General features: G+C 37.8%; 1 protein-coding gene and 1 long non-coding RNA gene across 2 annotated transcripts; both read right to left on the bottom strand.

Moving 5' to 3' along the window:
• Positions 1–2473: 2473 nt before the first annotated feature.
• Positions 2474–4927, bottom strand: LOC133740833 (uncharacterized). Its single transcript, XM_062168769.1, has 8 exons — positions 4549–4927; positions 4036–4111; positions 3831–3946; positions 3586–3641; positions 3371–3478; positions 3209–3278; positions 2947–3045; positions 2474–2861 (listed from the first exon to the last, which is right to left on the bottom strand). Exons 4-8 carry the CDS (start codon positions 3603–3605, stop codon positions 2769–2771), a joined length of 390 nt encoding a protein of 129 aa, XP_062024753.1. The 5' UTR covers positions 3606–3641; positions 3831–3946; positions 4036–4111; positions 4549–4927; the 3' UTR covers positions 2474–2768.
• A 3891-nt stretch (positions 4928–8818) lies between these two features.
• Positions 8819–9344, bottom strand: LOC133738306 (uncharacterized). Its single transcript, XR_009860053.1, has 3 exons — positions 9161–9344; positions 9010–9074; positions 8819–8908 (listed from the first exon to the last, which is right to left on the bottom strand). It is a non-coding gene; the product is annotated as an uncharacterized LOC133738306 (long non-coding RNA).
• Between the last annotated feature and the right edge of the window lie 6376 nt (positions 9345–15720).

Genomic DNA, 15720 nt, shown 5'->3' with positions numbered 1-15720 from the left:
TTAACCAAGGAACCTCAGTATATTCTTGCTTTCGGGTTGTCATCGGTGATCAAACGTTCATAAAGTCCTTGCTCCCAGGTATGTTGTTTGAAATTCATAACTATATGCTCCTATTTTAATTTTCTGCAATATAAATTGAAGTAGTCTTGTTGAGGCCTATATATGTTACTGATGATTGATTTTGTGTTTTGATTGAGTATTTGTTTTCTTGTTTGCTGTGTTGTTTACCTCTAGAAAATCTAAGTCTCCTGATTCATTGTAAAGCTACACAGTAAGCCTTTATTCATAAAACTCAAATAAAACACTTATTCTCTTGATCCAGTTTAGTTAAGTTTTCACATATGGTTTTGTCAATAGCAATCCCATGTTAAAAACGTTAATTAAACCTCAATATTGGATCAACATCTTGTGACATTAGTTTTAGAAGCTGGAATCCTTGCTCCCCATAGGAGGTATAAATGATTAAGGCTCTTGAGATTGATGTCAGCATATAACAGGCTTTAAAACTTGCCTTCAGATGGTGAACAGAACTGTCTTCTTGTCACCCTAGGTGTTGACATGTTCTGAACTACCTATAGTTGAGTTTTGAATTCTGGATATATGATTAAGTGTCAAATGTCCTTTTGCCACTCTAGGTAAGGCATACACGAGTAAAGTACATTGAGGCTCTTCATTAAATGCCTACTACATTCTAAATTTTCTCTATTTAAGAAACAGTTAATGTTATCATCAATGAGCAAATATTGCTTAAGCTTTAGGCAACATGACTAATATCATGGCTTAGTTTGTATTTTTTTTTCTTTCTTGTGGGAGATCTCTTCTTGTGGCTGTGCATATATATATGTCAGGGTATGAAGTTTGTTCATAAATGACTAAAGAGATGGAAAATGTTTACCACCCTTAATTTTCTAATTTGGACGGGAGTGTGAGTATAATTGCTTTGCTAATATATATATATATATATATATATATATATATATATATATATATATATATATATATATATATATAACTCATTGGAATATCAAATGGAGGTACCCAAAATGCAATGAGATTCCCCCCAGAACTTGCCTCTCACTGGAGAAATAATCTCAATTTCCTAAACGACCCTTTAGTTGGATTTATAACCTGAGTTTGAGAATAAACTTGAATTTATAACCTATCCAGTGCGCACTTCATAATTACTATATCTGATTCTAGTGGCATTCTTTTTTTTTTTTTTTTTTTTTTTTTTTTTTTTAAAGGGTTTGGAACCCAGCCAAGCTGGGAGGCTCAGCCCCACGCCCGGTTCCATTTATTAAAATAAAACTTTTCATCGGGGGGGGGGGGGGGGACATAAAACCTGAACCCCGAGCAACATAAGAACCAATACAATGAACAGAAGACAAAAAACGAGCAAAGTGCACAAGACAATCTGCTACACCAGTGCTTAAACAAAAAGAAACAACTCTAAAGGAATCGATAACTAGTACGTGAAATAAAATCATGACTGAATTGAGTACGGATGAACGAAGGAAGGGAAGTCCACCAGACAGATCCCGCATTCAAAGCTCCATAATTTGCTAGCTTATCTGCAACACTATTGCCTTCTCGATATATATGTGAGACATGAAAAGTAAGTTGACGAGCTTGAAACAAACAATTACACTACTACAATAAGTGAATCAGACGACGGAGATTTGGAGTTGTGTGATGACCAGCCTCACTGTGGTCTAAACGAGTGTTGTGTGATTGAAAAATCACACAACGGTGAAATTGCCGTTGTGCAATATTCATTTCCTCAACAGATATTTAGTTCTGTTGTGCGAATTCTGCGCAGGCATGTGCCTGGCATGGCATGCGCGGGGATGCCTCGGCATTGGCATGGCCATTCAGACAACAGAAAATGAAATTTAGCTGTTGTCTGAGATTCATAACACACAACAATTATATTGTTTATCTGTTGTCTGAGATTCATAACACACAACAGACAGAATTTTTTCTTTGTTGTCTGAGATAAGTAACAGACAACCCAATGAAATGATATCTGTTGTCTGTTGATTGATTCAGCCAACAGGGATAATTTTATTTCTGTTGTGTGTTATGAATCTCACACAACAGAATTTTGTTATTTTCTGTTGTTGGTTGTTGGTTCACACAACAGCTATATTGTCTTAACTGTGGTGTGAATATTGTAATCGAATTGGCTAACATCTAGTAACTGTTGTACGAGAAGCCTTAATTTTGAATCCTTTTACAGTCAGACAACATGTTATTTTGCATTGTGTTGTATGACTGAACCTTGGACAACTGAGATTGCCTTATCGAATTGTGTGAGGAGAACTCAGACAACATATTCTTTTTATCAACCATTGTGTGAGCATTATTATAAACCAGTTGTGTGATTATTTTAGGGTCTGTTATTTGAGCTTGGTTCTCACAACTTGGTTGTCAACTGTTGTTTGTTCAATCATGACCTAACTAGCTGGAACAATTTTCCAGAAACAATAATGCTTCATGTATATATATTACCACAAAAACAGTACATTACCAAATGAACAATACATATAAAGCCACATTGATCCATATCATTAGTGTAACTATATAAGTCAAGTACAACTAAACATCCAAAGTAGATAATTAAACTACCAAACAAACAAAGAAAGCATTCCTAGTCTAGCTAGACCAATGCATGCATGAATCAAAAGCTGATCATTGTTTCATGTGATCGATATCTATCAGCACAAGCAAAAATTCATCATGCTTTCCAAAAACATATGCGATGGCTTCTACACATATCTATTAACCACAAACCTAGCCCACTCATTCCTCAATTCATCAATATCCACTTGGGTATAAACTTGGTTGCTTCTCCTCTCCCACTGAAAAAAATTCAAGTAACCCAAGTCAAAATTACCATAAAAAGCTTGTTGGAACACAAACAGAATAAACAAGCTTTAATTGTACCTTGTTAACAAATGAAAAGTCTTTATCCTCAATGATGTCTCTCATGTATCGCATGATAAAGTAGCCACACTCCTTGCTGTTAGGTTGAGGAGGAATACCCTAAAAGCAGTAAATCCAGCATAGCAAAAAAAAAAGAATCCAAATTAATAATCATGGGAACCTAATCCAAATTTGCTTCCACAATCCAACATAACAAATTTTAGAATCCAACATAGCAAATTTCTAAACACTCCAGAATCTAACATAGCCAAAATGTACATACCGACAAATTTTTCCATAGAGGCGAACTTCGGCCTTTCCTGCCCTTGTGTGCATTATACATGGATATTGCACTAAAACAGAACACTTGCACACACAATCAGGTTTTAAGAAATAGCCATGCTACCCAACATGCATTATTCAAACTTGTATGACTGTGACTTACCTATCAACAATGGAAACCCATTCTCCAGTGGGTAATCGCCTCTTCATAGGATCCATAAAATAGACAATTTCTTGTTCGGGATCGACAATAGTCAGTACCCAATGTTTACTATATAACAATATAATCAGATTTTAATCAACGGCCCATATGTATCACTACAAGCAAATAAGTATTACATATATAACAATAGGTAGCAGTAAGTTGCTGATACTTACTCTGAATTATATGGCAGCATGAAAATCTGTCCAGGTTTTGCAGATATCAGCCTCTCCTTTAGTATAAACAGACACAAGTTCTTGGATTTAGTATAGATTGAGTGGGTAAAAGACAACTATTATCTGACAATTGCATAAATCACTACATCCACAGGGTTTAAGAAAACAAGATAAGGAAATAGTGATAATACTTTAACTATGACATAAATATTATAACCAATTCTGCCAAAGAAATGGAATCGTACCTGAATCACAACCAAAATTCAGTGCCAAAGCTTCGAATTCGTTGCTAGTGTCCAAAGCTCTCAGATTATCAAAATCTAGACTAGTAGATTGTGCTCAGGTTCACACACAAAGCTTCCTGAAATTCCAGAAATTAGAAAGGAACTGAAAATCATAGAGTATAGGAGGAAGAAATTAGCGATGACCCAGAAAAAAAGAAACTTGAACCTTTTCTTTGTTGCTTCTCTTCCAATAGGAGAAATAAGGTCGGCGCAACTCGGACAATTGAGAGGTGACTGAAACACTGAAACCCACAATAATTTGAGTTAGATTCTCTCTGTTTCCGACTAAAGGAAGCTTAGCCTATCCAACCCAAAACGAAGAAATTAACTTCACAACAGAATCAGAATCCATTAGCAATTATAAGTTTCCTACAACGTCTAAAATTAAACTTAGAACAAAAACAAAAGTAACAAAGCAGAAACCTAGTCTTTCATTTCAGATGAAATAATTGAAATAAAAACATACAAGAAGATCATGACATTAAAGGAAAAATTTCACACAAAGATAATTCAATTTCAAATGTATCTTCAACAGTATAATCTTCTTTATGCTTAGTCAATCATCCACTAATACAAAGCCATCAAGTAGCCATACCTAATCCAAAGCCAAGTTATTCACACATTTGATTGGATAAAGCTAGTTAATAGCAAAAAATCTTGGAAAGCTTAAAGTACTTACAACACAACAGGCACGCAAGTTAGAAAGTTTTTGTTTCAAGTGAGCTGGTCATCAGCAAATGGTGTTCCTTCTTCCAGTGAAAGAAATGGTACGTAATCTGAAAGGAAGAAAGGAAGACATAAAGACAATCAGAACAAATAAGTAGGTATAATATCAACAAGAAGATTGTTGTATGTCATCAACTTATTGTAAACATAATGCTGTGGATAAACGCAATTATACAATTGAGTAATCTGGTAAAGACTTAACTAAAATTATACAAAGGGTGGGTGGCTGTTTCATATGTCATTTATATTCAACAAGACAAAGAAAAGCATGTCTTGTTTTGCAGCAGAAACATAGAGATTGCTTCCCATATTTCTTGAACCCCAAGCCAGATAGCAACACGTACAATCTCAATTTTTTGTGATTCCTTGACTTAATATAATCTTGATTACTAAAAGCCACATTCATTCTTCAAATCATTCCATCGAAATGAGCCATAAGAAAGCTTTATGCTAATCCATTATTCTAGGATCCTTCCTGGTAGGACTGAAGAGGTAGTAGTTATCAAACATCTTACGTCTTGTGTTCAATCATTGACTACAATTTTTAGCCAAAAATAAGTAAGAAAAAAATAGAATTGTATATCTGAACTGAAGTGGTTCCTATCTAATAACAAAAGATACTCTCGTATATATCTATTTTTCACAGCTGGGGATTCAATTAAATTCATTATAGCAAAGAAATCAAAGTAAGCAATTTATGAAATTCAAGTCTCCTGGACAACACTCTGCATGTTTTCGTTAGCAGGATACACAGAAAAGCACCAACACACCACAGAGCCAAAACAAAACCACAATTAAGAAGAGCTCATACTTAAACACGCTCTTAATTTGATGGCAGAACTTATTTTTCCCAAAAAAAACAAAAAAAAACAATGATGGAGTTTTTGGACAAAGTGAGTGACATATATGGCACACTGACATGTGAAAAGTATCAATCAAAATCCTTGTCACTGGATTGGAAAAACTTGACAGGAAATCTTTTATAAAAGAGTTGTATTTATCAGAATTATTGCAAAAGACAAAAAGTATCAATTATACAATTGCTTTTCTTCCCATTGCTCACAGCATTACCCATAATTCTGGTAAAGACTTAACTAAAAGAATAAGCTTAAACTTTTTCCTATAAACCCAGAGAAACAAAACTGCAATTACCCACAATTTGTACTTCAAATTACACAGAGAAACAAGAAATTCGAAGAACAATACATAAAGTTTCAACCTTTAGCACTATACCCACTAAACCCAAGAATCATTTGAACAAAGATAAAGTCTTTTCTGTAAACAAACCTTTTGTCGGAGTAAGAGAGATCCAAATCCCAAATCTTCCGCGAGAGATTGTGAGAGAGGACTGAGAGAGGATAACAGCCTCTTAAACTTTTTCATGTAAACCCAGCTGAAAGAAGAACAAACCCAAGAATGTTCTTGCAAAAAAAATGCCCAAATTTCACCAGCGAAGTAAAGCTGTCACGCCCCGAATTTTGAATAACAAATTCAAATCCGAAACATGAATTTAACAACTTAATCAAATAAATGTTCTGAATTTTTCTCTCACAAACAACCACGCTTCACACCTCTCAATATTACAATAAACCAAATCCTCAAATTATTTATTACAGCACACTCTCACCAAATCAAATTGTAAAGCTCAAATGAGTTTAACTCACCTCACTATTACAATTGCTGTAAATCTATGACAAATACTCTAACCCGTACGATTACCGCCCTGATTCTCCTGACCTGCAGGATTACCCGCTACACAATTTGAATAGTGTACCGGGATTGCAACAACACCAAACCCGGTAAGCTTTTGACAGCTCGTATGAGTAAACAAGAATGAACTGTTGATTTATTAAAATACATTTCCTTTAACTCAAGTATAGAAATGTAGAAACATCACAATCACAACGATCACCACAAAACCACTTCACTTTCTCACTCTCATATATATATATATATATATATATATATATATATAGACACTTATGAGTTACTCTCAATTTCCCTCATAAGGTCACTCAACATTTGGCAGACAGACTACTTATGAGTTACTCTCAATTTCCCTCATAAGATTACTCAACATTTGGCAGACAGACTAGACACTTATGAGTTACTCTCAATTTCCCTCATAAGATCACTCAACAATTTATTGTTCCTCAACAATAAAACTCAACACATCTCTCAATATATTGTTTTCTCAACAATAAACTCAACACCTCTCACAATATGTTGCTTTTCAACAATAAACTCAACACAACTCCAACAGTACATATTATTTCACAATTTTAACAATACATATTATTTCACATAAATAATATATATACATAGACATTCACACAGGAATGCCCATTAATACCAACTATAGTTCACACAAGAAAATCATGAAATTCATTTCGTATAATAAAAATCATTTTACTTACCTATGGACCGTAGTTGATCAAGTCCACATAATTTAAAACAAATATTTATTCCATAAATATTTTCACACCATGACGACAAAATAAATTAATTAAAAGTACTCGGTTCGTAATATGAACCACGTGAGGTTTACTCACCTCGATAATCCCGCTGCGTCTTCAATTCAACACAATACACACCGAAACCGCTCACCCAAGGGAGACCGTCAATCACCTAATCAAACATGACCTTAACTTAGCCAACAACTCAAAAACATACTCAAACGACAACCCAACGGTCGGATCGAAATTAAATGATGATCCAACGGTCGGATCCTCACGGATCGCCTTTAGGATCATCCTCCAAAAACATCATGAAGATCCAACGGTCGGATCTTCCTGAATCGTCCTTACTAACATCTTCACCAATTTATACGAAAATCCGACGGACGGATTCTCACGAATCGCCTCCCTAATCACTGTTTAGCAATTATACGAAGATCCAACGGTCGGATCTTCGCCCATGACCACACAAAGCCACTGGGACAGTCATAAGATCAACATATCAAAACTACAAGTCCATCGGACGGTCCGATCTTCACAGATCACCAATCGAACGATTGAAATCGATCGAAATCGTAAAATTCATAACTTAATCATACGATATACAAAAATTGCATATAGTATATCGAAATAATCGTATTGAAATGTAGAATCTAAAAATGTAAGGAAATCACATTTTTGACCCCCGGAGGTGGCCGGAAAGGGCCGCCGGAGTTAGTGGCAGAGCCGCCGCCGACCACCGCCAATGGTGTCGGGGCCGGGCTTCTCCTCTTCATCTCAACAATCTTAAGAACTTTCTTAACTATCAAGTAAGCTGGAAATGACCGGAAGTGGTCGAAATTACCTAAAACAGTCGAGGTGGCCGGAAATTTTCCAGAAACCGGCGAAGAATTGCAGAAACCGATGTGCTATGATTTCGACGTGAAAACTTCATCCTCCGGCCTCGATCCCTTCTGGAGAGTTGTTAAAAACATCAAGGTGAACTCACTGGTTCAAGAATCAATCAAAACGATGCACTACAGCTCGAGATATCACGATCGAAAGGTTTTAGTTTTCGATCGAAAACCGGTCGAGCTCCGACGAACGTGAAACCGGTCACTCCAGTTGCGATCCTTCTGGTATGATGATCAGCATGTTGAGGCGAGTTCATAGAGCTAAGGATCGGAAGTTTTGGTGGCCGGAGCTAGGAGAAAACCGGCGTTGACTACAATCGAACTCAAATCGGTTCAAGCTCCCCGCCGCCGCTACAGACCGCGCCGCCGTGGAAGGCTGCCACATACGGGTGCGCAAGGACCAGGCGAAGCCAAGGGAAGAAGTTTGGTGAAGATTGGTGGCCGGTGGAGGAAGATATGGCCGGTGGAAGTTTGGAGGCGATTTCCGGTTTCGGGAGGAAATCTGCAGCCGGTTTCCATTTTTGGAATTTCTGAAAATATTTTCGGAAATTTCCGAAAATGGAAGCTTTATACTAAATTGGAAACTTTTCAAAAAAAAACATAACTAATTCATACGAACTCCGATTTTTGCGTTCCGCATATGCACGCGATTGTATCGACGAGCTCTACAACTTTCGTGAAGGAAGTTTTCCCAATTTCTGTACGTATAAAAAGTCGATTTTCGCGTGCCCCTAATTAACCTACGTTTTCGAAATAAAATCGTTCGAACTAAATCTACACTTCTCCAAGCTTCGTACATTCTGCCATGACCACGAAATCATTCTAAAATGTTCTCGGAAAATAACTTGAATTTTTCGGGTATTACAAAAGCAGACCTGGAATCAGCTCTTGATAACGTCGACCGGCGAAGTAGCAGTCCGACAAAGAGAGATAATGGTGGTTGATGGTCAAGACAGACTGAAATCTGCACAAATCCACTTACATTATCCAAAGCAGAAGAAGAAGAAGAAGAAGAAGAAGAAGAAGAAGAAGAAGAAGAAGAAGAAACCAGAAAGAAGAACAAACCGTTTTGGGGAAAGAAATTCCAAAGCAGCAACGAGTAAACCTCAGTCCACCATTAGAACCGAACCCTGAAACAAACCCTCAATCCGTTGTAATCACTAACTCTTTCATTCAGAAAACATAGAAAACTGAAACAAACCTTAGATCTACGAACCTAAAGAACATTGTATCGAAGCCCTAATTTTCCAAATCGATATCCAAATTGTAGTGAGGATCTTAGTAGAGAAATGGGTTTGATTTCTGGGGTTTGATTTCAAGGGTTTAATTCTTCCCTTTGGTTGCCGGCTATTTTGGATTCGGTTTCGAGTAAGAGTACATGCATGGGTTGCTGTTTTGAATTGGAATGAGCTAAGTAAGAGAACGCTATTGTCAGGCTTGGTGAGTTGGTGGGTCTGTTGGTGGGAGTAATTGGGGGAAAGTAAGGGAATAAGAGTGGTTGTCGGACTTCAATTAAGTTGCTTGGTGGGAGAGTACAATTTGTCTTAAGTTTCTCCAACAACAGATAAAAATGACCGTTGTGTGAGAGTATAATGACAAAGCAGGCTGGGAGGGAAAATTTGCCGCTTCTGCCTACCTAGGTTTCATCAAATTGAAACTTTGCCGCGCTGTGCAATTTTCTTCCATGCTTAGACAACAGAACAATGACAATCTGTTGTACAAATTTGTACATCTTGCACTAGGTGTGCCTAGTGGGATTTTTCAAAATTCATACAACAATTCATTATACAACAGATAACAAAAACCTGTTGTGTGTATAGTTCAAATTGCATTTTGTTGAACTCATTCTAGGAGGGAATCATATGCTCATTTCCCTCCATTCTAGGCCTCACATTTACACAACAAAAAATCCTTAACTCAGTTGTGCAATGTCTTCCTAAAAAAAAGGTTTTCAATTTCCTTGCATTCACACAACAGAAACAGATTTTTACCGTTGTATGATAGAGTTTGTGTTAACACACAACAACAAATTTTAGATCTGTTGTGTGATGAGTGTTGTGTGTTTCGATTTTTGTAGTAGTGTTATGCCATCGGGTTCTAAGTCTCCAAGGAATAAGACCTGGGTTTCTAAAATAATGTAACACAAGCATTGAGTCCGTCTCAAGCCATATATGAGTCCAACGCCGAACCCAAGCCACCTGAATGGCCTCAATAACAGCAAGTGCCTCAGCATCCATGGCACTAGGGACGTCAACTCTGGCTGAAAAAGCACCCACAAAATTTCCATCTGCATCCCTAAAAATACCACCATATCCAGCGCTTGTAGCATCTCTAAAGGACCCATCTGTGTTCACTTTCAACCAAGATGCAGGAGGAGCCATCCAAGTCACAGGCTTGAAAGATTGTGCACTGCACCGCAGCGGTGATAATTCCAGCAATAGAAAGATTGGAAGAGCAGAAGTAGAATTGGAATAGGGTTTAAAGACTAGCTGAGCAGCTTCCTTCAGAACTAGGATGAAACACTGTGTAAAGCGCCCCAAATTAAACTTACAGCCATTATTTCTGATTCTATTACGTTCAGTCCATGTGAACCAGAGAAGGCTGCGCACAGCCATCCTCCACAGCAGCTTTGATGCAGGGGAAAGCCGCTTAAGCAACTCAGTAGAAAACAAAAAGCTTATATTTGGTTCTTGCCAAGGTTGGAGCCGAAAAAGGGAGAAGAGCCAAGCCCAAACCTCTTTCATAACAGCACAATCCAAAAATAAATGAACAAGGGTTTCGTTGTGTACCATGCAAAAGGAGCATTGCGAGCAAAGATGCACACCAATTTTTTGCAGATAATTATCAGTCTTGGCCCTTCCATTAAAAACTTGCCATGCAACTAGGCTCTTCCTTGGCTGAATTGATTTATGCCAAATTAGTTTTCCCCAATCAACAATCACTCCAGGAGGAGACAAATATTTATAAGCCGCTTTAGCAGTTAACTTTCCAGATGAACTGCCAGACCAAACTGCTGTATCCGGCTGAGCATCCAATGGTATAGCAGTGTCTAGAATCAGTGTAGAAGCCTCATTGAAAAAAGAAGAGAATATAGGAGGCAACACCCATTCATTATCAACAATAAACTTACTTACTTGATCATTGAGAAACTTCATGAGCTCTGGGTCCACATTATACATTGCACATAAAGGAACACCCAACCAATTATCTTTCCAAAAAGACACCTTCTCACCATCGCCAATTAGCCACCGAGCATTAGAAACAATAGAAGGCCATAGCTTCTTCAAACCTAACCAAACTGATGATTTTTTGTAGTAGGAACAAGGGGACAAACCTGCTCTCAAGAATCTACTCCTCAGAAAACATGCAGATGGGGACAAACCTTCAACCACCTCCCAACAACGGTTGAGCAATAAAGCACTATTTAGATGAAAGAGATTTTTCAACCCAAGACCACCCTGATCAATTGGCGTGCAACATTTAGACCAAGCTATAAGGTTGGAACCCTTTTTTAATGGGTCTCCTGTCCAGAAAAAATTCCGAGTCCACCCTTGAACCTTAAGAAGAAAAGAATGAGGCCACTCATACACTTGGAAACTATAAATCAAAAGACTTTGTATGGTAGCAGAAATAAGTTGTAGTCTTGCTGCTTGAGAAAGTTGTAGGCCCTTTTTAGTGGCATTCTTGTTGCTTTGAGTATTGATAGTCCAAGTGGGAGACTGTAAGAATTTGTGGACCTATCAATCTCGATTAGGAATGCAATAACTTGCTACTTGCAGAAAAAGTAATCGAACAGAGTTATGTTATTCTAGTTTAATTTGTAATGGCCATGCTTTGTATCATTAGTAAACTCTTTTGTATATGAATCAGGATTGATATCCCTATTGCAATTAGGACTAGAAAACCTTTATGGGAACGTGGCGAGTTCTGTTTGCCTACATAAGTACTTGGTCCCTGCTCTAGCTATTATCAAGCATACATTGTTCTCTGCCCATTAGAGACAGCCTAAGGGATAGCTCAGAGGAGAAGCACCAAGATTCGACCATATCTACACCAGGTTAGTATTAAGTTCCCCAATCTTCATTCTCTATGCATGAGTAAGTTCATGTTCTTAATCTTGAGAATAACAGATATATAGATCAATATTAATTTACACTGTGTCCAAAGTTGGGGAGAGGCCGGGGGTGACACTGCATATGTCTTAACCCCACTAGATAACGATAGTCGGCCAAGCTAGAGAAAATATATCATAACTTTTATACAGAAAACAGAATCAAAGCTAGACCAAGAGTCAGTTACTCTGTTATAGCACACTGATATGATCTTATCTTTTTTTTTTTTTTTTTTGAAATAGGTATGTTCTTATCTATAGCACAAGGAATTAGTTAACTAGCCCCCATGTTTTCCCAAAACCACTATTACCCTTGTTTTATTCTAAAACTCTGCAATCTTATTAATAAATTCAACCCACATTCGTGTGCTACATTCACCATCAAATTACCTATTACCTTGTGGAGTTTATCAGAGAAGAAATAAGAGATCCATGGTTGAGGTTGGTATGGTAGCTGAAGAAATTGAAGATAAAGATCGAGACAACACGTACTGATGAAGAACCTGCAAGAGTTTGTCAAGAAAATATCAAATCGATTAGTTACTAGATCAAGGTATATACAAATCCCTAACCCATCTTGTCACGCCCCTGATTTTTAACACAATTAAAAATCGATATATAACCCCATAATTATACATGCGTGAACGTTCAGCCATCAATACCAAATACCTGGAAAACTTTTTCCCTTTATACAACATATATATTGATGCCCTGAACCCACTATGTCAATATTGACCCGCCCACAGAGTCATATATTACATAAGCTTACGAATTAAATTGTCTACAACAAGATAAAACGCAAAAGCTCCTCAGAGTTTACTACATAGCGGAAGTCATAACAATGGCAAGGCCAATCAATTTTGCTTCCTACCTGTTCTGTTGCCAACAAGCTACCTCGGCTTCAGCCCCGATTATCCTACCCTGCAGGATTAACCCCTACACCGTTGGAATGGTGCACCGGGTTGTCACACAACAAACCCGGTAAGCTTTTGCAAGCCCGTATGAGTAACTCGAAACAACTCACACCAAATCCCAACCACAACCACACTTAAAAAAATCGAATTAAGTAAAATCAGTAATCCCTGCATTGAAACTTAGTTCAGGAGATCACATCAGAACAACAATCCAAAAAGCAGTAATCCCTGCATATAACTTAGTTCAGGAGATTACATTAAATCAATCGATTCAAAAAGCAGTAATCCCTGCATATAACTTAGTTCAGGAGATTACATTAAAACAATCGATAAAATCACAGTAATCCCTGCATAGAAATTTAGTTCAAGAGATTACATTAAAACAAACAATCTCAGTTTAAACATTGTTCTCAAAACAACTCACACCCAATCACAGGATAAAAGTCCGCACAAGTCACGTTTCAATCGAGAAACCAAACACACTTTAATCCCGTAAAACACGAAATAAAGGAGAACAACTCACACTTTATTTTCCTTCAAATCGAAATAAAAGAAAGCAACTCACTCCTTGGTTTCTTTTAAAACGAAACATAGAAAACAACTCACACCTTGAATTCTATCAAAATAACATAGAAAGCAACTCACTCCTTGATTTCTATCAATCGTACCATAACGTACCATAGAAAACAACTCACACTTGAATTCTATCAAAATAACATAGAAAGCAACTCACACCTTGATTTCTATCAATCGTACCATATCGTTAATAAGGAAAACAACTTGCACCATGTCCCCTTAAAAACCGTTAATAAGGAAGCAACTCACACCTTGTTCCCTAAAAACACGTAATGTCATGAGTTATCAATAACCAATTCCCGTTACCCCATGAATTACCTATATGGAAGACAGACTAGAGCTGTAACTGAAACGTAACCACTCGTCCAGCCAAAGACGTGATTACCTGATATTCTGCCCAAGGTCATAGACCTTCGATCCTCGGGCCGCACTGTCCCTTGGAGCAAATCATTAAGCAGTCGCATTGGACACAAAATCATTACACAAATCTCAACGCTTTTGAAAACAATCGAAATCAACATTTCCATAATCATTGTTTTCCGAAAAGCCGCAAAACAATAAAAAGCATCATTTCATGCATATTGTTTTCATACACAAATCTCAAAATGAACCTTGTGAGATTACTCACCTCGAAACTCCCGCTGCGTCTTCAATACAGAACAAAGCAGCCAATCACAATAGCCGTCCAAAGAATACTTCGTCAAGTACCTAAGGAAACACAACTCTGATTCAGTTAACGAATCACAAGGAATAACGTTCGAAACCCTAAATCGAACCAAAATTCCCAAGGTGACGCCAATGGAGGCGAAACCACATCCTAGACCACCCAATGTCTCCGGAATACTTCTACGATCGATATGCCAAAACCACAAGTCGATCGGAAGCTTGAATCCTCACGGATCGAAACATCGAACGGTCCGAAACCGTAAAAATCACAACATGCTCATACGATCTCCAAAAATTACAAACAATATATCGAAATGCTCATATCGACGAGTAGATCGAACTCAGGAACAGAAACTATCCCTGAGGTGGCCAGAAACCGCCGGAAAACACCACCACAGTGGCAGCACCGCCGCCAAACCAAACTCGAAATTTGACAAAACTTCCAACACCAAAGTTCTTCATCTCAACTCCAATTTCAACTTTCATAACTACAACAAAGTCCAATTATAAACCAATCGATCGAATTTTACCTTAGAACAAACCGGACCGAAAGAAACCCTAGAATTTCAAAGCTTCGATTCGTCCTCCACAAGTGAAATCGTCCCAAGCCGCTTTGGGAGAAGCATCAACGTCCTATGGGCTTCAAAAGCCCTCAAGAATCACCGGCAAAGGTGGCAGGAATCGGAAGTTCACACTTGGGTCCGACGCAGCTCCGCCGCCAAACTTCTCGGCCTTGCACCGCCCTCCACAGCTCGTTTCATGCTCCAATTCTTCCACAGACCTCAAGAGGAGATTGAGGCGAAGAGAACCCACTTTGAATCGCGTCCTATAGTGGCCGGAGGAGCAAGAACGACGCCGGCGAAGTGGCTGGTGCGACTCGGGCTCGGGAAGAGCTGGGTTTCCGTTTTTGGAAATCTGGCATTGTTTGCAATTTTCGGAAAATTTCGTCCTTTTATACCAAAATGGAAAGTTTTTCCGAAGCCCATAACTTCTTCATACGAACTCCGATTCTCGCGTTCCGCATGTCCACGAACTCGTATTGATGCGCTCTACAACTTTTGTGAAGGAAGTTTTCGGAGAATCTCAACACTTCAAAAGTCAACCTTTGCAAACCCCCTAAAGTCATACTTTCCGAATAAAAATTCGTCCGAAATACTTCCACTCCATCCACGAGCCACGAAACCGTCCGATAACCACAATTTAATTTCCGGAAAATCCTCGGAAAATAAATACGAAATTCCGGGGCATCACACATCCTCTCGGCATTTTACTACTACCCAATATGTGTCTTCATTTTCGCATCCTTTTGTACATACTCTGAGTTCAGATATATGCTATTCGTTAGGAGCGGAATTAGGATTAAAATTTAGGTGGTCGAAATGTAAAACTATTTTTTATAAGTCATCCTAAACATAAAATTGAAGTATATATTAAAATGAACAATGAATATATATTAGTTTTTTTTTTTTTTTTTTGAATAAAGAAGGTCATCCATAATGTATTTCAGCA

The sequence above is a fragment of the Rosa rugosa genome, chromosome 3, assembly GCF_958449725.1.
Source record: "Rosa rugosa chromosome 3, drRosRugo1.1, whole genome shotgun sequence".
NCBI lineage: Eukaryota > Viridiplantae > Streptophyta > Magnoliopsida > Rosales > Rosaceae > Rosa > Rosa rugosa.
Note: the sequence above shows the minus strand (reverse complement) of the source record. Positions and strands in the feature narration are given on the sequence as shown.

Excerpts from the sequence above, each read along its gene's own strand:
- LOC133740833 (XM_062168769.1), bottom strand. The coding sequence starts at position 3,605 with ATGCTGCCATATAATTCAGA. Across the intron at positions 3,279-3,370 it reads TGGGTTTCCATTGTTGATAG|TGCAATATCCATGTATAATG; the intron begins GTAAGTCACAGT and ends GTTCTGTTTTAG. Across the intron at positions 2,862-2,946 it reads ACTTTTCATTTGTTAACAAG|TGGGAGAGGAGAAGCAACCA; the intron begins GTACAATTAAAG and ends AATTTTTTTCAG.